Source organism: Adiantum capillus-veneris, chromosome 19 (genome assembly GCF_014529385.1).
Source record: "Adiantum capillus-veneris isolate H3 chromosome 19, ASM1452938v2, whole genome shotgun sequence".
Lineage (NCBI taxonomy): Eukaryota > Viridiplantae > Streptophyta > Polypodiopsida > Polypodiales > Pteridaceae > Adiantum > Adiantum capillus-veneris.
Genome location: NC_140949.1, coordinates 116302703 through 116326364, shown reverse-complemented (window position 1 = coordinate 116326364; position 23662 = coordinate 116302703). Strand labels below are relative to the sequence as shown.

General features: G+C 44.6%; 1 protein-coding gene across 7 annotated transcripts in view; it reads right to left on the bottom strand.

Annotated features, from left to right (window-relative positions):
* Positions 1-5923: 5923 nt before the first annotated feature.
* Positions 5924-23662, bottom strand: part of LOC147434713 (GCN5-related N-acetyltransferase 6, chloroplastic-like) — an 83981-nt gene continuing 66242 nt past the window's right edge. Inside the window, exons 2-10 of one of the 7 annotated variants that reach the window (XM_086491165.1) lie at positions 18986-19134; positions 18509-18728; positions 17909-17961; positions 17785-17845; positions 17615-17686; positions 17418-17540; positions 17175-17325; positions 6573-6649; positions 5924-6487 (exon numbers count right to left, since the gene is read on the bottom strand). In XM_086491165.1, the coding sequence (XP_086347291.1) occupies positions 6422-6487; positions 6573-6649; positions 17175-17325; positions 17418-17540; positions 17615-17686; positions 17785-17845; positions 17909-17961; positions 18509-18728; positions 18986-18987 (825 nt within the window). In that variant the 5' untranslated portion in view covers positions 18988-19134 and the 3' untranslated portion in view covers positions 5924-6421. The remainder of the gene's footprint in view (positions 6488-6572; positions 6650-17174; positions 17326-17417; positions 17541-17614; positions 17687-17784; positions 17846-17908; positions 17962-18508; positions 18729-18985; positions 19135-23662) is intronic. The other 6 variants (XM_086491159.1, XM_086491162.1, XM_086491158.1 and 3 more) reach the window with 6 other exon arrangements.

Sequence of the window (23662 nt, the reverse complement as noted above, 5' to 3'; positions counted from 1 at the left end):
CATGGCAGGCAATCTTAAGTCTCCTAAACCTACTTAAATGACCTCCATATGTAATTCAAACTCTACACATGGAAGGTAATCTCTATTTACCCTACCTAAATCACTTCCAAGTGTGAATCAAATTCTACACAAGCCAAGAGATTGCTATTCTAGACCTGCTTAAATCACCTCTAACCTGAGCATTGCTCTAACTTGGCAGGAAACCACTAAATGAATTTACCTAAGCTACTTCTAGGTGTGTGCATGGATCTACACAAAGGAAGTAACTACTGATTTAAGCTAGCGTAAATCACTTCAAGTGTGAATTTTCTCTACACATGGCAAGCAATCACTTAATGTACTCTACCTAACCTACTTCCAAGCAAGAGTGAAACACTACACAAAGCCCTATTAACCCTATTTTCTATTCACGACACTTTATCTAAGCTATCAAACAAAAAAACCTTCAATTTTAATTTCTCATCTTATTTTTAAACCTACCTCTTTTATCTTTTATTTTTAGATTACTCACTACGAAAAAACATTTGGGTTTTGGGTTTTAATATTCACCTTTGTAGTGAGATCAAGACAAAGCTTCTAGAAATATAGCCACAATAGTAAAAAGCATATGGGTGCTTGCTATGTAGAAAAATCTATTTCGATCGAACATTAGTTTGATCAAAATAAAGTTCGATTGACCGAACTATATTTAGATCAAGTTGTTAGGAAATTATAGGAGATGATCTTTTTGTTGATGTGGCATTGTATAATACTTCTGTTGAATATGAAGTGTTGTATTATATGCCCAATTAAGTCATATTGTACATACACCATATAACGTACAATGCAACATAGCTTACAACTGAATGACAATGCTGTTGAGAAAGGTATCTTAGTCAAAATCATTAAATCTCCAAGTCTACCATAGAACTTGAAAGAATAATGGATTTGCACGAGTTATGGACATGACATCATGTTCGCCCCTAAGTATTGGTCAAGTGGAAAGGAAAGCCTGAAAAAGGTGCCTATTGGCAAAACATTGGTGTTCTCAAAAAGAAATTCCCCACTTCTTTTTTAGAACTTTTAGTCTTCTCCACGAGAGGGAGGAATATCAAGACAAGGGTCATATAACGGAAAGTATAGCTAGGAGCCACATGTACAACATGCATGGCAAGGGTCCTAGCAGATGAGACAAGGAGCTAATTAAGGGAGTTGGATGGGAGGAGATGAGCATGCTGGTACCCATGGTCGTATAGCACCTTCATCACAGGAATGTCAAGCTGGTTCTTGAATTGTGGCTAGAGAATAAACTTTTTTGCAACAACCCCCCCCCGCACCCCCCACCCCCCCTAGTTTTGTCAATGATGGTTGTAAGGATCATGTCTACTTGTTGAAGGATCACTATATGGTCTCAAATAGGTACCCAAGGCTTGGACCAAGAGATAGACAATTTGATTTATATGGTTTATGAGCATTTACATGTCAATGCTAACCCTTATGTGCTTCTCAAAGATGGAAAGATTTATATAATTATCTTGTATGTGGATTGTCCCATGTTCAGAGGAGGATCTTGTTGCTTGAGTGAAAACTCAACTCAAGTCTATCTTTCATATGGTAGACCTTTGTTTGTTGCATTATTTTATGGCTCAGAAGTCATGAGATCTCTTGCTAGAATTTTTATCTCTTAAAAGAATTATGTTTAGACATTGTTGCTAAAGTATATTACAAAAAATTGTCCTACAAAGGATCCAAATTACAAGTTATCTAAGGATGGTCACTCCTTTGGTGGATACGAGTTCATGTTGTGCACAAACTTTACATAGAGTTCACTATCCATATACATTGAGATAACTTTGAGTTCACATTCAACTTCCATGGACCATAATATGGGATCGCGGAGTGGATATTGATCCTAATTTTGTAGATTCATTAAACCATTGATCCCTCTCAAAGGGAGGTTAAGCGGATAACTTGACCAAATTCCCCCACCTTTTTTCTTTACCAACACCTCATGACTACAATTCACACCTTAACCACTTCGTTCCAACGAGTTTTTACAACAAATATTAACGTTTCCACATGGCTTATTATGGCAATTATTTCTAATATACAACCTTAATATTTAAGAATGCCATTTGGCAACACGCGAATAGACTATGCATGGTCAATATCTCTGCTCATAAACATATTGAGGACCACAAAATGCATGCCATTGATGGTCCAAGATGATGCATTAATCCTGAAACGAAGACAGTGAGAGCACCATACTTATAATAAAGAATGTGGCCACAATGATGTCAGTCAAAACAATTTGCTCAAAAACTTTAATAGAGAAACCTTTCCTTGAACGATATGCTCCCTTGCTAAGTTTGCACAAGGACAATAATATTCTTGACAAACTGAGCGAAGAATGTTCTTGACAAGAATGCTCAATTGGTCTAAGCCAAATATGTAAGGTGATTTTTATGATAAGATGTATCCCACAAGAGGCCATTCATGCACAAAATCATCAAAGCATTTGCCTTGAAGAATTGTCAACAAAAAGGCCACAATGGCCTACTAAGGAAGGGAATCCAGGACATATATAAAACACAACCATAACAAGTATAGCATCTTTGTAAAGAGTGCTTTTGAAATGAAAGGAAATTTTGTTGTGAAAAGTTGGAAGCAAAGAAGGGCTGGTTTAATCAAATAGGCTGGATAAGTGTTGCACATTGTATCTGTGGGTGGTAGTCTTAGATGTTGTACTTTTTGCGCTCTGATGCATCTCACATTTATCGTAATAAAAGAAAGAAAAAGAAAGATTTCACAACTCATATTTAGGAGATTTATTGTAAACAAAGCGGAAGCTTGCAAATTTCTTCAAAACCCCGTAGTGGCATGCCAACAGGAGTGGACTAGGGAAAAACAAAGCCTCCTACTTTGACCTATAAGGATGCTAGCATGCACACAAATGATGAGGTCTCTAGGCTTGTCTTTTATCATGCATGTAGAGAACAAAAGACATGTCACTTGAAAGATCACCTATATAAATATGCGGGCACTTTGATACCATTACATGCCTCGGAAAAAATTTCACACTAACAGTACTTCACTGTGGAGGGATGGCAAGCCAAGCAGAAGATGTGATGTTACGAAGGAGGGTTTATTTTTTTACGGAGCTTGGATTTCTAACTTTCTCAAATGCAAAAGAGATGGCTCCATTTGGTGTTTGAAATAATAAGAAGCTACAATTGGTACATTCCAAGATGTAAAGGGTACCGGCAAGACATTTTGTGAACAAGTTGTGATCTTGTAGCCTAGCTAAGGTGTTGTAATTGAAGCAAAGATTTTAACAAGGTACCAGAATGCATGGACAATATATCGCCCGGGGGGTTTTATCCACGAGTATTCAAACGCCACTTTCAAAAGCAAAAAATAGATAAAATGCTTGGCATGCATGAGTGCAGATGTCATCCCTCTGAACACAATACGTTTAGCAAGATATGCTTGACTAGGGCCATAATCTACACTTGCCTTGCAAATGCATGGCTCGTTGTCAAAGCCCTTGACAAGGGGAACAACAATGCTTGCAAAAAACCTAGGTTTAGTGTAATCCCACCTACAAATTTTGAGATTTATGTCTAAATTTTAAAATTTGAAGGTGAGAAAACCTACAAAATTTAGAGAGATTTACTGTAAAAACCTTCAAATTTTATCTCATATGTAGGTTTGCTACATTTTAACCTTTTACAAACACCATATTCAACATTTCACACAAATGCACCCTAATCAAAGAAAGAACAAGGAAAGAGAGAAATGCATCAATATGCATGAGGCACTGGCCACCATCCTGCCAAAGAGCCGGCACGCCTGCAACCACCACATAGATAAACAACACAGCTCATGACACCAAAACATGGAAAAGCTGAGCAGTGTGCACCTCCGTCCCTCAAAAGGCCATGACACACACAGTCATCCTTCCACACTTCATGACTATGGTGCAATGACCTGCACATGAACTGCATTTACCAACACTACAGCACATTATAAGTCGCAAGAGATTTTACTCAGCTAGACTGTTTGCGGAAGACTAGGAAAAGAATAACTTTGCTGAGTGCAAGCGAGGTCAATATCATTATAGCTAGGTTGATGCCTTTGTGAGAAGCTCAAAATGGAAGGTAATGGAGACCAATGGCATGTCCGGAGCTTCAACCGGGAAAAGTGTAACCAAATGCTAATAACTGCTCTACCTCTCAAGTATCACTGACAGCTTTTGCTTGTCTTATCTTCCTCATCATCATTCCTCAAGCTCGCCTGCTCTCTCCTCGCTGCCTTCTCTATCGACTCCACAAGTCTTCCTAGCCATCATGATGCCCAATCAACCAATGAATAGGGAAACCTGATGAGCTCCACGGCTCCAGGACCTCTATATCTAGCTGCTTCCTGCATGTGTGTGTGTGCCCCGTGTGTGTGTGTGTGTGACTTGGATGAGCTCCCCAGCTCTACTTTGAATGTTTCCAAGTTGCAATTTGTAATACTTTTGATGGGTTTTCCTCGCTTTGAGGTTTCCCATTTGTAACTCAATCTGACATTACAAAAAAAAAAAAAAGTGAGTGTGTGTGTGTGTTTGTAGGAACAGCTCTTCACATTCGTTTTCCTGGTATGCATTTCAGTAGATTTTTCTGGATCTTTGGAGCGCTTCCGCCATTACTTCGGCCGTATGTATGCTTCTTCGGCTGGGTTAGATTCTAGGTCCTATGGACTTTGTGGAGAGCACGTAATTTTCTCATGTTTCAGGAGGTTCAAGTGGAGTATGTATCCTTCTTCAAGACTTCTCTTCAACAATCTCTTCAAGTTGCCTATGACTTGGACGAGCTCCCTGTTGATCATTAAGACCTCTACTTTGACTGTTTCTGATTTACTGTTTGTAATATTTTCTATGGGTTTTCCTCGTGTTGAGCTTTCCCATTGGTAATTCAATCTGACATTACTAAAAAAAGTGTGTGCAACTTCAGCTCTTCTCTTCCCTTCTTTTTCTTTCCTTCCTCAGACTGTACAGTGTAAAGTCAATTTAACTCTGTGTGAAAGAATTGCACTGACTGCAGACTTGTTCAACGCAGGCTGCAGGGCACATGGCATCTCCAAATCCAAGGGTCCTTGATTCTTGCCCAAAGGCCCCACATAATGAATAGATCCCAAATGTACAGAATCATGCATGTCCACATGTATGATCCAGGGAAATGTACGCCTTTCTCCGTTCTCCTGCAAAACCTGCTTTTTGCAGGCCAAAAAGTGGAATTGCTTGTGCTCACTTGCCAATGAGCACAAGCACCCTAACATATTGGATACACATGTACATGGTATGCAACAGTCCCAAAGGATGTGGGTTCTCAAGGTACAGAAATTCTAATTCCAGTTCCAAACAACCAGGTCTAGGATAAGGTTCACCAAAATTTGCCTTGCATTGGGCATTTTGCACCTAGATGAGCAACATTCAAGGTTAACTCATGATTAAGGGTACAACTTAACTCTAGCTATTTGAGTATTTTTCTTATTAAAGCCCAACCGTAGCTGTCGGAACCCTCCACTTTTAACATTTGCATGTGTGTGGCAAGCAATTGCCATGAAGTTAAGATATAAGTATATCATGCTGGGCAAACATAGGTGTCTGTTTCTTTTTGTTTTTTGGAGAAAAGGGCAATTAAACCCCCAATTTCCTTATATACAATGCAATGCTAGCTGTACTTACATGGAAAACATCAACGGAGCACCAATACGTACCAGACAGTCAGTACCAGACATAGTCAACATGAAGTGGCGACAAATTTTTAATGCAATGATTTTCTGTTGACGAGCTGGCATGTATCCTTGAGGAGCCAACATAAAAAGACCAGAAGTATAACATTACAATTTAGTGCAAGAAAAAGTCATTCGCAACATTGGAGAAATCACTCGCTTCACATTGTTCTACAGAAAATCTTACATCATATTTTTGAAAAATGATATATTCCAAGATCCAACTGCATTCACATTAGAAGGGGCACAATGATTAAAACTCTGAAATATTTACAATGTGTTAGAGAAAGGAAAAGCCGGTGAAGTTTATGCCTGACCATTCATTTCCTCCTCTACATCCACCTAGTAGGGAAAAGGGAATTCAAAATCCGAAAAATCTCAAATTCTGTACAACCTGTGTTTTGGAAAAATGAGTGTCAATAAAGTACATATTGATACAGGATTCTTCTCCCCAATCGTTTATTCAATCAAAGGGCTGAAGTGCATGTTGCGAAAACGACTCCAAGAACCACTGCTGTTTTTTCAAAAAACTCCTGTCTGAATTTTATACAGAGGCGAGAAAGGTCTTCATCCTCAGAGCACTCCAACTGAACAAAATTGATCTCTAAGAATGGGTCCCTGACGATGCCTCCCTCCTCACTTCAAAGGAATCAATACACTTGGACTATACACACAGACAAAGCAACTGTTCTTGCCGAAGCGAGGGTTCAGCAGCAGTATCTTCAACTACCTGTGTGAATCAGAAGCATGACACCCGTATTCATAAAGTAAGCCCTACCCACAATATTTGGGCATAGAAAATACAGGTGGAATACCTGAAACCCTGTCTTCAGGTAAAGTCGCCGAGCTGCTGTATTGTTTATAGCCACGTGCACATACAAATCCTTGAGCTCTGAGGCCAAACAGAGAATCAAACCAACTAATGAGCAGAATAATTTTCATCTAGCCTTATAGAACACCATCTCACTAATGCTTATGGTGCTATTTTGAAGAAACCAACTAGTTTGGGCTTCTTACAAAAATACATGGACAAAGAAACATGTAGCTATACCATAAGAGAAATCTGTGGTCTATCTCTAAACTGTGGCTCGAGAGCAGGTGTACTGCATGCTCCAAGATCCTCCTAGCCGTTAAGTTCAATTCACTACTTACTAGAGATACCTTTTGGGGAAGATGTGGGTGGGGCCACAGGCTCTAGATCTAACTTGACTCTTCTTGGTCTGATTTGCAGATCTATTTGGACTGATTGTTATCGAGAAATGTACCTTGGCTTATACTTATCGTACTGTTTTGTCGGTTCTTTTCATTTTCCCAAAGCTCTTGAAACGAGCAAGCAAACAATGCATGGCGAGTGTGACATGGGCAAGGGCGTGGGCCACGGGCATTGCTTGTGCTTAAGCCAGTCCGCAAAAAGATCTAAGGTGTGCATGCCAAGCTCAACAACCTTTTCAAATCTGGACACAGTTACAAGTGATACTGAGAGCATGGCTTTGATTTATCTTAATTGTTTTATGTTTATTTTCTTTCTACTCCTCAAAGCTCCTGAAATGGATAGACAGACCAGACTTGGAGGTACTATCACAATGCATAGCCAGTGTGGAGCTGACGGAGATCGATGGGCCAGGGGCGGCAAGTTAATGTAGCCACATAGCTCCCTAAGCAAGGTGGAAGGTATGTAGTGTTCAGTACGTGTTCCGATCGTATCGTACATAGTACTGAATTGTATGCGTTTTAAGGTATGTAAAAATTCATATCATATAAGAGGAAAAAACCCTAAATTATAAAACAGTTTAGCATAGTTGTTTTCTGTGCTTTAACAGAGAATTTTAAGTCAAATCCCCCCCCCCCTGGCGCGTTCAAAACCCCGGCCTCGCACTGACCTCATCCTGCTCCGCAACCCTTGCATCCTCCTACCCCCGACTCCCTCCTCTTTCATGCGTTACATGTGGGCTGCCTTCACCTTTTCGGTCGCCTTCATCATCGTCTTTGACTTCCTCTTTCCAGCAGCAAACACAAAATGGTGGCCCCTGCTCCACCTCAGAGGGACTCTACTGAAGCCCCCTCGTCCGACACCACGGAGCCAACCCTTCGACTTGCTCTTTTGCCAGAAGAACGAGCGAGCTTGATGGCTGAGGTGGAATGTCTTCAAGCCACCTCGGTCATTTGCAAGATTGTTGGCACACGGCCCAGTACAGGCGAGGTTCGAGACTTGCTCCAAGCCCAACTCCTCACCAAAGTGGGCAAGATCATTAATGTGCAAATTCTCGGGAGAGGCTACTACCAGATAGAGTTTGAGTCTCCATAGATGGCAGCCAAAGTAATCTCGATCAGCTCGCTAGGCATTCGGGCGGCTCAAGCTTATTTCAGACAGTGGCACAACGGCTTCCACTTGACTACAGATGTGCTTGAGGAGGAGGGACATCTCCCTATCTCAGTCTTTTTTCTAGGACTGAGGTGGGAGTATCACAAACTGCTCACGTGTCAAGCCACTAAAGACCTACTAGGTTAGGGTTCCCCGAGCCTAACCCTAGCCAACCTGCAGATCCTAGTTAAGGAGCCTAAACCCTAGCAGAAGCAGAAGACGACGAAGTTCTCAACAACTTACAGTTCCTCGCCGAGTGGCCCAGGGGTTAGGATTAATAATCCGAACCCTAACCCCCAGCTAACTTATGAGACCTTGTCGCATGGGGCCTAAAAATAAAGCACTCACACACACACAAAATGACTTGCGTACAAACTGATGACATGGCAGCCTGCTGTAAGGACACCCGAAAACTGTGTTGAAATGATGACGTGGAAAATTGTACGGATGCCTGTGTTTTACGTTGATGACATGGCAGCTTTTAAGACCAGATGCTTTTGAACTTAATGCCTACTTTTAGTATGCCAAGGGCCTTTAAATACGAATTGTGGGCTCTCTCTCTCTCTCTCTCTCTCTCTCTCTCTCTCTCTCTCTCTCTCTCCAGTATTCAGGATCTCAGTGTGGGACCTAGACCTGTTGGAATAGCAGTGGACCATGCTCTCCTGACTTTTTCAGTCTCTTTCCAGTATAGTGCCTCTCAGACACCACGGAGGATTGCACACACACGTATACTTTTACACCAGAGACAGACTCAGTTTATGTGGAGGAGTTTTACAGGCGGATGAGGGCAGCCGAGCCTGTATATACCGTGGAGGAGATCACCACTCTATTGACGGAGATCTTGCATGGGGCAGCAGCAGAGGCATACCCACACACTCAACCAGATCAGGGAAGACGTTCTGGGAACATGCCTCAGAATAGTTGGTATGATGAGGAGTGCAGAGAGATGAGAGTTCAGATTCAGAGCGAGCTTATACTTGGAGTCATTACATATAGACAGTCTCGGATTGCCCTCCAACGTTTAGTGCGACGGAAGAAGTGGGCCTTTTTAGCCCACATGGAACGTGATTTGTATCAGCTCTTTTTGAGTTGAGATTCAGGTGAGGCCTGATGTCTCTTCCATGAGCACTCACCTCCTCCAGTGATTACCTCTCCCGAGATTTGGGGTCAGTATGCAGCATCATATATACAGTACCTAGGCAACCACCACTACCAGACCCTCTAGAACCATGTCCAGCCACTAGTACCTTCTTTACCACTGAGATGGTAAAGAATGCCATTGACAGGATGAGGACTAGGAGAGCATATGATCACGATGGTTTGGTGGCAGAGCACTTGATACATGCTAGAGATTTACTATCAGAGGTTCTTGCGCGGTTGTTTAACCGTGTCATGTGTGAGGGACTACCCGAGTCTTGGAGATTATCTACTATTGTACCTCTCTTCAAGGCAGGGGACCCCACTGGTGCCAGGGAACTACCGTACTATTATGATAGGCACACATTGGCACGGTTGTATATATCCATTCTTGAACAGCAACCGAGTAAATGGGCAGAAAATGAGGGCATACGAGCAGCAGGACAGGCTGGATTCAGGAGGGGTTTCTTCACTTTGGACCATATTCTTACACTCAGAGCCATTATTGAGGAGGGTCGGGCACATGGGAGACTGATGTACTCTTACTTTGTGGACTTCCGCAAAGCATTTGACAAAATGCCGAGGGCCAGATTGATGCGCAGGCTACTGAAGTTGGGGGTACCCACAGAGATCATATGGGGGATCATGGCTTTATACAGCTCAGTGACTGGTCAAGTACGCACTCTTGAGGGGATTTCTGACATTGTTCATTCCACTATTGGAGTGAAACAGGGGTGTCCTTTGTCCCCTACACTTTTTGGTATGTATGTAGATGAGCTCTCTGACTACATTGACAGAGAGGGCGACAGAGGCGCTCAGCTAGCAGGGACATGGATCCCTTTATTATTATATGCTGATGATATTGTGTTGATATCAGAGTCACCAGAGGGCATGCAGAGACAGTTGGATGCATTGCACAGCTTTGCAGAGGATAGTGGACTGTCTGTGAACCTTGGTAAAACCAAGGTTATGGTGTTTAACACCACACCACAGTGGGTCAAGAGATCGGCACCTACACTCATATATGGTTAGGACAGAGCCTATGCGGCATTGGGAGGGCTAGAGAGGATGTGTTTGCAGGTTCAGTTTCAAGAACCACAAACAAAGCTATGGCTCTTTGATACTTTGGTTGCTTCAGCTATGCTTTATGGGGTCCAGGTTTGGGGACCATCTGTGAATCATGACAATTGGAGGAGCATGGAGAGACCCTTGGTATTTATGATATCCCGGATGATTAGAGCCAAGGCCTCCGTACCACATGCGATTATTCGAGCGGAGGTAGCCGCCCCTCCTATAGAGATTGAGGCTCTTACCAGATCAGTGTCCTTTATGCACAGTCTATGGGATACACATAGAGACACATATACTAGATTGGCTCTTGAGTCCTCTAGACAGTTAGCAATGCAGGGAGACGCATCATGTTGGTATGCACAGATGACCTCATGGTTTCAGAGGCATGGTTTCAGCATGGATAGATTGCCTCCTTTTCAGTATTCCCTGGATGCACCCTCCCTGCTAGTCACACAAACGGAGATATCATTAGACTCATTTGTCAAGATCTTATACAGTTGGACACCAGGAGGACATGGGTAGAGCCGATACAGGAATTGGGCACGAAGATGGCTTTCTACAAAGAGCATCTTCTCCAACTTTCGGGACATGGGTTTGTGATTCGTCCGAGCTACATGGACACTCATTTGTCTCATGGTCTGCGATGTGCTATTGGTCACACCAACTGGAGATTGAGACAGGTAGATTCAAAGGGATACCACCGGAGTCTAGGATATGCCAACTATGCGATAGAGAGCCAGAGACAGAACTACACTACAAAAGCCATTGCACTGTGTATTATGAGATACGAGGGCGCTTCCATTGCTTATTCAGGGAGGGTTTTGGACCCCTAGATAGAGTCATGAGGTATCAGGATCAGAGATGCCTTGGCTTATATCTACTTGAGCTACACCGACATAGAGATAGTCTGCTGAGGAGACATGGAGTACGACAGTCACAGAGACAGATCACAGACTTCTTTGGATCGAGGGAGCCAGGAGACCAACCACCTGCACAGAGTTGTACCCACATTCATACCACAGGCACCCTCATTGACAGGGCGATTGAGCTCGGGAGATCGAGACTGTAAGGTGCAGCGGAATGAATGTTGTATTTTCTCAAGATTACTGATCTTTATTTGCTCAAGGTTCCTTTTAGTTCTTAGGGAAGGAGAGATCCTTCCGTCTTTATGGAGAGTGCTATGATCACGAACAAAGTGAGTGGATATTGTGCGTGCAAATGAATGAGACTGCGAGAAGGAGAGAAAAGAGATACGACACCCGAGAGGTTGTAAAACCCTCCTCCGAAGGCCCCACTCTCGTCGGCGAGAGTGGTCTAACTTTGATTGCACAAAGGTATACAATGATGATGCATGGACTGATGCAAATGGGCTATGTCGATGACGACGATGATGACTTTAGGGCTGATTTTGGGTCCTCTTCTATCTGCTGTCCACAAGGGCTTAATGGCTAAGAATCTAGGTGATCTTGGGGCTAATTCATGTGACTGAAAATCCCTGTTTTTGTCGATGGTTCTAGGCTGAATAAAAACGCTGAAGTCAAGGGGTCAGGCTGCGTTTTTAAATGGCTGTTGCAGGCTGAAAACGCTGAAGCTTTTCTGCGTTTTTCAAGGGCTGAAACTGAAGTATAAACGCTGGTTCTGCTGCAGGGCTGAAGTGCGTTTTTGAGGCTGAAATCGCTGAGGATCTGCAAGGATGGCTAGCGTTAGTAAAAGGTTGATGCTGCTGCCAGTAAAGGGTAAAAACGCCAGGCAAGAAGGTACTTGGATGGCGATGGCTGAATCTCGGAAAGCGCCAAGGGAGGGAGAGGGCTAGCGATGAGGAAAACGCTGGCTGGTGGTGGAGTGGCCTCGCCAAGGGGCTTGGGGAGGGTCTTGCTGAGAGAGGGAGGGAACACCTGTTGCTTGCGAAAGCCTGCTGTGCTCCTTGCTCATCTGCCCAATTGTGCTAACTTGGGTTTGCTTATATATTAACTTACCCAATTTGCCCTACTGAATACCCAACAAAAGTCACTTAATAAGTAAGTGAAAAATGTTAAAAATAGGAAAAAATAGGATAAAGTCACTTGAAAAATCCCCAAACTAACTCTGATGGAATCTGATGGAAATGCTTATGCTTATGCAGTGTGCAACCAGAGGATATGCATCTACACTGAGTGGCTGGGCATGCACGGTCTACGAATAGACTCACAAAAGTGCCAGATCACTTCTAATCTAAACTGACTGGACTGATGGGAACTCTGCTATGGTGTAGCTTGTCCACGGACACATAGGGTTGGATGTGTCATGTGACACCTTTCTGCTTTGCGTTCATTTCGTTCATCGCGCTCGCATTCGAAAGCAAGGCTATTGGTTTCTTCTTGTGCCAACGCAACACGATTCGCTTCCAAAGTGACGCGAGTTGCTTCTTGTTGTGCCAGCATCATGTCCATCATTGACTTGACCATCATCTCCATAGGAATTAGAACAACCCGTGGCGTAGATGGCGAAGGGGGAGGGGGAGGGTTGGAAAAATCTCCTGATGGGGAGAATCCTTCGTCGCCTCTCTAATGCTCATCACCTGTATGCGAAGTATCCATTCCGCTTCGGGTGACGACCATGCACTAGGATCTTTGGTTCTTAAGTTGACGAGGAACTTGGTTCTTGAGGGTCTTGAGGTTCTTGAGGTTCTCGAGGTTTCCTTATGCTTGCAAATCGTGTTGGAGAAAGATCTTTTCACCCGAGTTCTACCCTTTTCTGCGGGCGCACCCCTTGGCGGCCTTGCGCTCACACCAAGGTTGCATTTTCCCACCTCACGTCGATTTGCCAGCCGCTAAGTGCACGGTCCGCTCTCAATGAGTGAAAAGAGACACGAGGGGAGGCTGGACAAGCCCTTCTTTCTTGGGATTCCTGTCACGCTTCAACAAAACACGATTAGGAATCGACACACCCAAGCGAACTTGGGTTCGTGCGACCACAACAAGCAAAAAAATTCTTGTGGTTCTTGTGGTTCTTTCCTCGAGTAATGTAGAACACTTCCAAAGCTCTGATACCAATGTAAGGTGCAGCGGAATGAATGTTGTATTTTCTCAAGATTAGTGATCTTTATTTTCTCAAGGTTCCTTTTAGTTCTTAAAGGAAGGAGAGAGACTTCCGTCTTTATGGAGAGTGCTACGATCACGAACAAAGTGAGTGGATATTGTGCGTGCAAGTGAATGAGACTGAGAGAAGGAGAGAAAAGAGATACAACACCGGAGAGGTTGTAAAACCCTCCTCCGAAGGCCCCACTCTCGTCGGCGTGATTGCACAAAGGTGTACAATGATGACGCATGGACTGATGCAAATGGGCTATGTCGATGACGACGATGATGACTTTAGGGCTGATTTTGGGTCCTCTTCTATCTGCTGTCCACAAGACTTAATGGCTGAGAATCTAGGTGATCTTGGGGCTGATTCATGTGGCTGAAAATCCCTGTTTTTGTCGAAGGTTCTAGGCTGAATAAAAATGCTGAAGTCAAGGGGTCAGGCTGCGTTTTTAAATGGCTGTTGCAGGCTGAAAACGCTGAAGCTTTGCTGCGTTTTTCAAGGGCTGAAACTGAAGTATAAATACTGGTTCTGCTGCAGGGCTGAAGTGCGTTTTTGAGGCTGAAATCGCTGAGGATCTGCAAGGATGGCTAGCGTTAGTAAAAGGTTGATGCTGCTGCCAATAAAGGGTAAAAACGCCAGGCAAGAAGGTACTTGGCTGGCAATGGGCTGAATCTGGGAAAGCGCCAAGGGAGGGAGAGGGCTAGCGATGAGGAAAACGCTGGTTGGTGGTGGAGTGGCCTCGCCAAGGGGCTTGGGGAGGGTCTTGCTGAGAGAGGGAGGGAACACATGTTGCTTGGGGAAGCCTGCTGTGCTCCTTGCTCATCTGCCCAATTGTGCTAACTTGGGTTTGCTTATATATTAACTTACCCAATTTGCCCTACTGAGTACCCAACAAAAGTCACTTAATAAATAAGTGAAAAATGTTAAAAATAGGATAAAGTCACTTGAAAAATCCCCAAACTGACTCTGATGGAATTGATGGAAATGCTTATGCTTATGCAGTGTGCAACCAGAGGATATGCATCTACACTGAGTGGCTGGGCATGCACGGTCTACAAATAGACTCACAAAAGTGCCGGATCACTTCTAATCTAAACTGACTGGACTGACGGGAACCCTGCTATGGTGTAGCTTGTCCACGGACACATAGGGTTGGATGTGTCACGTGACAGAGACGACCACGACCGAGACATAGGAGCACACTCCATCGACGGAGACTCCAGCAGAGGATCAGAGGCATTCTAGTACGACACCCAGAGTGTCATTGAGGGCCTATTCTACATTTTCACATTTCACACTTCATTTTTACATTCAGTACTTTTTGTACCTGTACTTCAGACATTATATTAGATTCACCACTTTGTATCTGATGGTCTCATAGGTCATTTTGGCCTTTTGAAGACGTTAATATATCATTTCATTTCATCTCTCTCTCTCTCTCTCTCTCTCTCTCTCTCTCTCTCTCTCTCTCTCTCTCTCTCTCTCTCTCTCTCTCTCTCTCTCAGCCCGGCAGCGTTTCTGCCCTAGCCTAGCTTCGTTTCTGCGTGTCCCCCTTGGGCGAGGGCGGCCCTGTGGGGGGCGTTAACACACAAGCTATGCCCCCTTGCCCAGCCTGACTCTATTACAACCTTCGACCTGCTACTACGACTTTGCTACGTCTTCACTATGACTGTTGCATTTCTGCTACGACCTCCTGCTACGTTTCTGATGCGACCTCTTGCTGCCTGGTCGTCAGCACACCAAGGGCTCGGATTCAAGAGACTCTCTCTCTCCCCATCTCTCTCAGCTCGTCTGTCATGGATGCTTGAGAGACAGTCGCTGCCTGCATCATCGCCTACATCATTGCTAGAAGGCTCTGGAAGAATCTAGAAGGATCTAGAAGATTCTAGAAGGTTCTAAAAGTATAAAGCAAATTCTATAAGTTTCTAGAAGCTTGGAGAAGATTATGGAAGAACCTAGAAGGTTCTGAAAAACTCTAGAAAGTTGCAGAAGGATCTAGAAGGTTCTAGAAGAACTAGAAGGATCAAGAAGTTTCTAGAAGCTTGGAGAAGATTCTGGAAGAATTGCCAAGGAAGCAAACTGAGATGGGAAGGTATGCCTCCTCGACAAGAACGTCGCTAGCTAGGTCGAAACCATGGCACCACTGTCAAAAATGAGCTCGAACTGCTCAGATGGCCAGGGGGCTCATCGCAATGACTTTGGACGCCATCTTGGGAGTCTAAAACTCTATCTGGTAGTAGCCACATCCGAGAAGCTGAATGTTGAGGATCTTGCCCACCTCTGCTAAACGGTGGGCCTGGAGGAGATTACGCACCTCTCCTCTGCTAGGATGGGTGCTGAGATCTTGCAAATAACAGAAGTGGCCTGAAGGCGCACCACCTTACCTCTGCCTCTAAGATCGCTTGCTCTGTCGGTGAGAGAGCAAGTCGAATAGTGGGTTTCGCAGGGTCGGGCGAGGGGGCTTCCATCGAGTCCCTATGTGGCAGAGCAGAATCCTCCATCTGTGTCTGCTGCTACGATGACGACCGAGGAAGAGCGAATGAGAGGATGTCAAGTCGAGGTCAAGAGGCGGCACCCCTGTCTTGAGCAAACAAGGGGTAGAGGATGAGGAGGCAGGACAGGGACGAAGAAAAGAAAGGGGGGGGGGGGGGATTTTGGGGCGGGGCGGGGCGGGTGCTAGCAGATTACAAGGGCTGGCGGGAGGGGCACGTGCTGGCAGGGCTAGCAGGCTGCAGGGGGGAGAGCTGGGGCGGGAGAGAGCTGAGAGCAGCGCGTAGGGCGCGCGGGGGGGATTTCGGGGCGGGGCGGGTGCTAGCAGATTACGAGGGCTGGCGGGAGGGGCACGTGCTGGCAGGGCTAGTGGGCTGCAGGGGGGCGAGCTGGGGCGGGAGAGAGCTGAGAGCAGCGTGTAGGGTGCACGCGGGGGGGGGGGGGGGGGGGGGGGGGGGGGGGGGGGCAGCGAAGGCGATGGCGTGCGCACGGAGGGCAATGAGCTCGGAAGAGGTATTACCTGCCGCCAAGACTTAATCCGACTAACGCCGGAAGGAGTGATACCGACAAACCCGCACCATCTGGATCATAATTTTGGTCCAGAGAAGGGGGGTCTGTTTGCAGGAATTCCGGAGTGGATTCGAACCCTCGGCGCACCTCCGCTAGACGAACAAATTCTGTGGAGTCCACTTGGGCAGATCTGTTTGTGACTTCTATCGTTTCCTCTTGAAATGCCCTTTCCCCCATGGTTCTTCCAGTTCCGCCAGAGTGGCATCTCGGATTATGAGAGATTGCCGCAGCTCGCGTTTATACCTTGGCGAGGAGGAGGCAGCCCATGAGACCTTGTCCACTGAAACATGATATCCGCCGTGCCTCAGTGGTAAGCGCCATGAACACCGCCTCCGTAAATACCGCCAATCCGTGGTTGATCGTGGTCGCCAGTTTTACCCGTGTGCAATATTGAAAGCAGAATACATGGAAACTACTTCATGGCACACAAGGTACAGAAGACCAAGAATCATTGTGGGCTCAGTAATTTTTATGACAACATAATGCCTTTGCATTCCAAGCATATCACATAACCGTATGTTTTGAAAATTACCTTTTAGACTCTCATTAAAAGATATTCAGGATAAAGTGAAAACACACACTTAGAGATGAGGAAAATTCGGTCAAAAAACTATCTTTTAAACTCTTTGTGATAATAAGTATGTTTTCAAATTGTTTGATTACTGTAGAAGCTAATTTACATAGTTGAAAATCAAGGTCATCTAAACTTGGATGAAATCCTTACTCCAGCTCTTTGCTGCCTTTATGGCAACCTCCAAAAGATTAGAAGCAACTCCTTGACGGCGAGCTGACCTTGCCACACAAACATTTGCGATGTAGCCACACCTGCGCTCCGGCTCCATAACTGTGAAGAGACTAGCAGTTACCACCTCCTGCTGTAAAGTAAATGAGCATTCCTCAACCCACAAACCCAAACAAAATTATCACAACTTGCATGTTATAAGAGGCCCAAGCTCTCAAATGTCACCTTAGGGAAATTCTCTCCTCGCACAAGCTGACGTATACTCACATCAAGAGTACCAATTACCCGATCCCGCAACGTGAGTTGGGAGATCATTCCAATCTCATTCCGAAGTCCCTCTGGAGCAACCTGCAGAATTAAGGTAAGACGACCACATAATGCTGAAAAAATAATACATTAGAACACATAAAGTCTACCCTTACCGCGAGTAGACAAATGCACTTCAAACATTGACCCTGTTTCCCCAAACACCTCCTTTTTAAAGCAGTAAACTCCTGTATAGAGATAATTTTCTTGAGCCTTTGTCTCATGTACACAAAATACAGAACAGCAAAATAATCATGACACTGCAGAAATCCAGCAAAAGCCGTACCTGCTCTGCAAACCTCTTTTGATAGCTCTCGATATACCTGTTGCAGAGAGCCCTGTAATCACTACATTAAAACTTCAGAGATGCATAAATGCTAATTGGGGATTAGAAAGTGTAACATGCTCACCGAAAATATGGTTGTCCTTCAGTGTAGATTTCTGCACGCAACCATGCTGCAGCCTATCAAACAACACAACCAGCACTATGGTCCAAATTTGTATGTGAAGGTCCTTATATTCAGTGCTCTCCTGTAAGCACATACACCTCATACCTGCTCATGGTGCCTTGTGTTTAACTATGCCAATTGTGCCTCTGGGTTTCGGTGTAAGTGCCTACATGCATTCATGCAGCTCCACACCCACCTACCTGTACACCCATCTATCTATTTACTCAGGCAAATGCACTCAAGAGTTTCAAAGTATTTGGCCATCCGCTTTCTATTTTTGGGTTGGTCATGTGTGTGTGCACACACGCATGTGCGTAAGCATGATGCATGCGTGTGCATGAGAGAGAGAAAGAGACGTATGTAGATTTTTGTGAAAGAGGGGGGAAGGGGGGTCATCAGTGGTGGAGTGAAGTGCGTCCACCTATCCAGGTAACATAAAGGGAAAGTACCCTTGGACCATTTTACAGAATCTCAAACATGTGTGTAGAGGGTGAGTGGAAGGTTTCTTTGCTATGTGGGGTGGATGGGTGCGGGGGGGGGGGGGGTGTTGTGACGCATTACCCAGTATTCTTCATCTAAAACAGCCTCTCGCACCATGTAGTTGCCACATGAAATCATGTATGGCCTCTCGAATTCAAGACCTAATACTCCCACACCTTTTAGCTCAGCCTTTTGAAGTTTCAATGAGCTTTCTTGTGGAAGAGGAGAGAGAGTGCAGCAGCTTTGCAAGACAGTGCTATATGTTGCTTTTGTCTTCCAATGACATGGTTCACCAAATCCCCTACAAATACCCAGAGAAAAAAGAAGTCTTTTTAAAAACAGTCATCTCTGCTATATGGTATAAACATATTCCCTCATTGCTATTATGCCATACAGTGGCAATACACATACAACGCCAGGAGCAATGCTATGCTGTGAATTCTAAAAATTGAAATGCATCCTTTTAATTTTTACTGTTCTGAATTGTAAGTAATGTTTTTGCTTTCAAAATAAACAATTATCTAGACTTCTATAAAAGCATTGTGTTGATAGACTCACATTTCCTTCAAGAAAACTGATGTCGTGCACGTTTCAGATGGGGGCCTCGATGTCCCATGCCCGGGTGAAAGATCTTTTGAAGTGATTTGCCCTCCTAGAACTTTTGCCCGCTTTTGGTTTACTTTAACAGGTATATAGATTCCAACACACTACATTGTACGAAGCAATCCAAAGGCATTTTTTTAGATACCTAATGATAGCATGATATGGTAATGATGCGTGTGAGCACATATAGGACCGTTTTTTCCCAAAGAAATTTACATTGCGGCACCATAGAGGAAGAAAATTATGAATTAAGCACATGCTTCACCATATGTAAGTCACCTAGGTATTCTCCCTACGACCTTAGCATTGGAACAGTATTTCTTTTGGCCAAGCCTATAAGCAAACATCGATCAGTATGTTAGGGAATGCTTAGTTGCCAAAAAGTAAGTACGATTGGCATAAGATGCCTGGGTTACTCCAACCTTTGCCCGTGCCTGATCAACCTTGGGAGAGTATTGCCATGGATTTTATGATGGATAAGACTCAGACTCGAAATGATGCAATCTAGACCATTGTGGACAAATTTAGTAAGCAAGCTCATTTGATTCTAGTCAAGAAAAGGATCGAAGCAGATCATCTGGCTAGGGTTTTCTAGCACAGACTTTCAAGCATCATGGGATGCCCAAGTCTATTATGAATGATTGAGATCCTCGCATGATAAGAAACCTTTGGTGTGCCTTGTTTGATAATCTTGGTAAGAAAATTTTTAGTCTGCATATGATCCCCAAACGGACAGGTAGAGTGAGATTGCCAATTACACAGTGTTGGATATGTCGAATCTTATGTGTCGGACAAACAGTCTGACTAGGAAAAGTATTTGCCTCTTGTCAAGTACGCATATAACAATACCGTACATTCCTCTACGGGGAAAGCTCCTTTTAAGATTTTTTACAGTAAGCCTTTTTTTTTAAAAGATCCTTCTATTAGTTAATGAAACTGCCCATAGGACTACAACCACCTCTACAAGAGAGGGCTACAACAATCATGATGGGGAGACTCTCCCAATGAAAAAACAACATATATACAGTGAGGCTAAATCAAGAGATGGGAGGAGGGAAAAGCCACACAAGTGGACAGTAGTGCCATCTGAGCACACCTTGGACCATGGTGAAGAAAGGCCCAGGACGCCATAGTCGAAGGAAAGCCTCTCTACGCTCCCGCATGCGGTCGGGAACTGCCCTTGAGTCTCTCGAACTGTCCTCTGAGAGTATGGATCAACTCTAGCCAAAGATCCCGAACAATCTCTGTTGGTGGTACAGGGCGAGCCTCAGAGATGCGGAAGCACCGGGCCCGCCAGATGAACCAGAGTATCAGGCCACTGATGAGCTCCCAACACTCCTCTCTCTCACTGCACCACTCCTGTGGAGTAAGCTCTGTAGCAGGCTGAGTGTAGGCCGACCCCCCTGCATCACTATCATCTTGCTGGTGGAAGATAGCTCAAACTGTAGTGCCGGGGCCCGTGAGAGTGGACCAAGTAGCTGTCCCCTAAGTGTACTGCCGAGCTGTGGAAAGAGTTGGCATCAACCAAAGGACACGAAGCCACACCTACTGTGCCAAAGGACAGTCCCAAAGACAGTGACGATGACTCTCCACAGGGTGGTCACAAGCTGCACATGCGGCCGACAGACCACTGTGTACAAGCCAGCTTCCAACTGTTGTAGCTCTGTGTGCAACTAGCCACTGGAACAAAGTCACTCGTCTCGGCTGTCTGGAGTGTAATAGACTTGGACACTCCAAGTCAAGAATCCACCACAACACCACAAATAATCACTTCAAACAGTTCACAGTTCACAATTGATTCGACACTGGCCTGGCGGAGTTCCGTGCCTAGAGATATTGGCCCCAAAGACTGGTGCCCCTTTCGGTATTTCTTTTTGTATTACTCTGTGTTCAAAGTACAAGAGTGCGGACAGGGGCTCACAATCAGACTCTGCGTCCAGATGCTCTGAGTTATGAGAGGCCAACCCACTTGTTTAAAGATTACATGGGTTGCTAAAAGCAGAGCCCAAAAGCTGTAAATCAAAAGCTCTTCATAAATAAAGCAGAAGAGGTTTTTCTCTCACAAGCCATCTTGGCAATAAAAGCAAAGCTTTTAAAAATAAAAGCTCTCTCTCTCTCTCACATTGCTATAAAGCGTACAATAAAGCAGCCAGCGTCCCAAAAGCAGCCCACGCAGAAATCTGTTGTCCATACAGTTCTGCCACGTGTCAGCGTGGAATGCGCCGCAAATTGCAGAAGCTGCCACATCAGCATTTCTGCGCAGTTTTCGGGAATTTCAGCCACGTCAGCATTTAGGGTTCCCATCGGGGGGGTGTGTGGATGTGTACTGGCACGCCACGTCACCCGTTTGTGACATACCCCTCTCTTGAAAGCATTGTAATCGCCCTCGATTACGCCTACAAAACAGACAGAAGCCATAAACTGTCTTAGCAGACACTAACTGTTAGTACCTACACACTAGGAACACACATCTAGCACATGTACCAATCGACAGTCACATCACATGACAAATCACATTCATTCGGATCTTAGACCATGATTTATCCGCAATGCAGTTAGCAATCGCATCTAGATCCACTCAGGACCTCATAGATGCCCGAGTGACTAACACCTATTGCAACCATGTCTATTCGAGATCATTTAGACCAAAATGTTGCAATCATTTCGTCTATCAGTTCCTGCACTTAAAAACAAGTCAAGAACAAATCAGTTTCATATTTTCCAGAATTCCATTTCATAAAGTCGTACAGCAGAATACTGTCATCTCTCGGTATTCCTGAAGCTCAAAGAGACATCAGTTACTCTAGTATTCTAAAAAAAAAATCAAGGCATATGTTGACAAAGGAGCGGAGTAACTCCCCTCTTGTGCAACCCACTGCACCATATCTCCGCCCAAGCTGAATTCGGGGTTCCATTTGAAGTAGACTATGCTAAACCAAAAGCTTCAAGCTAAAGGTTCACAATCTGAGGAGTATCTGCTATGTCCTCCTCCTCCATCCACTTCGCATCCAATGCAAGGTAGTTCTTGAATTTAACCAAGAACCCCCTTCTTACTTTACCCTTATTCCTTGTGTCCTTATGTGCCAAAATCTGTTTAGGAACAAGGATCTCCTCGTTTTCTTTCACTTCAGGTTGCTCATCAGGCTCCCCATCTTCGGGCACATCACCTTTGAAAGGTTTCAAGAGACTTACATGAAATGCATTGTGAATCCTCCAAGTGTCAGGCAGTTTCAATCGAAAGCAGACATCATTGATCTTTTCGGAGATCTGGAAAGGTCCGTAGTATCTCATACTACGCTTTGGAAAAAGCCTCTCCTTTCCCTTCTTCTTTCTCAGGCGTGCCTTCTCAAAACGTAAGAGCACCCAATCATCCTCCTTCAATTTCAAATCACGACGATGGAGATCCGCTGCCTTTTTCTGTCTTTCCTAAGATTTGTGCAAAGCCTCGCGAACCTTGGCAAAAGCTGTGTCTAAGTCGCGCGTGTACTCATCAGCTTCAAAAATCTTATCTTTCGTGCTTAGGAAGGGTGGAACCTTTGCAGCACCTTCAATAATCTCAAATAGCGTCTTTCCGGTCGAAGAGTGTGTCGTGTTGTTATAGGCAAATTCCACCAAAGGTAATTACTTTTCCCATTGAGTCTTCTGATCCGAGATATAAGACTTCAATAAATCTAAAACCACTGAATTGGCAATCTCAGATTGCCCGTCAGTATGCGGGTGGAAAGAAGACGAGAACTACAACCGCGTGCCAACGTTCTCCCAAATTGCCTTTCAAAACAAACTCGTGAATCTGGGATCCCTGTCAGAGACAATCGTCTCAGGCATGCCATGTAATCTGAAAATCTGGGCCACAAACAGTCTCGCTAAGTGATCCGGCTTGACTGTTTTCTTTACTCGAATAAAATAAGCCTACTTGCTAAATCTGTCAATAACAGTCCAGATACCATCGTGACCACTCTGTGTTCTCGGGAGATCAAAAATGAAATCCATTGCAATACTTTCCCAGGGGCGGGTGGATATGGGTCAGGGCTGTAACAATCCTTGTGCTTTATGCCTGTCAAACTTGACCTTCTGGCATACCAAGCACCTGCGCAAAAACTCGTCCACATCCTTCTTGAGTCTCGGCAAAAAGAAGTATCTCTCTACCCCTTTCATGGTGGTAGCAATGCCGCGGTGACTCGTAAAAGGCGGACAGTGGCATTCACTCATAACCTTTTCCCTCAACGGCTGTGTAACGCACAACATGGTTTTCCTCACCAAGTAGCCATCCCGAATGGAATATCCTGCTACTGTCTCCCCATGCTGTATCCGTGTGAAAACGTCTGCAAAATCCGTAGACCGCACCCAGACTACGACCACAAGCATCACAATATACTTCAAATGACTAATGCAAGTCCGGCAAAGTCAAAACTAGTCACGTAGTCAATTTTTCTTTCAATGTCTGAAAGGCAGTCACCTCTGTGGGTCCCCACGAGAAAGGGACTCCTTTTTGTGTCAAGATATGCAAAGGGGAAGCAACCTCTGCAAACTTTTGAATGAACCATATGTAGTACGAACACAATCCCAAGAAGCTTCTAACTTCATGAACATTCTTCAAATCGGGCCAATCACGGATAGTCTCTATCTTGGCCG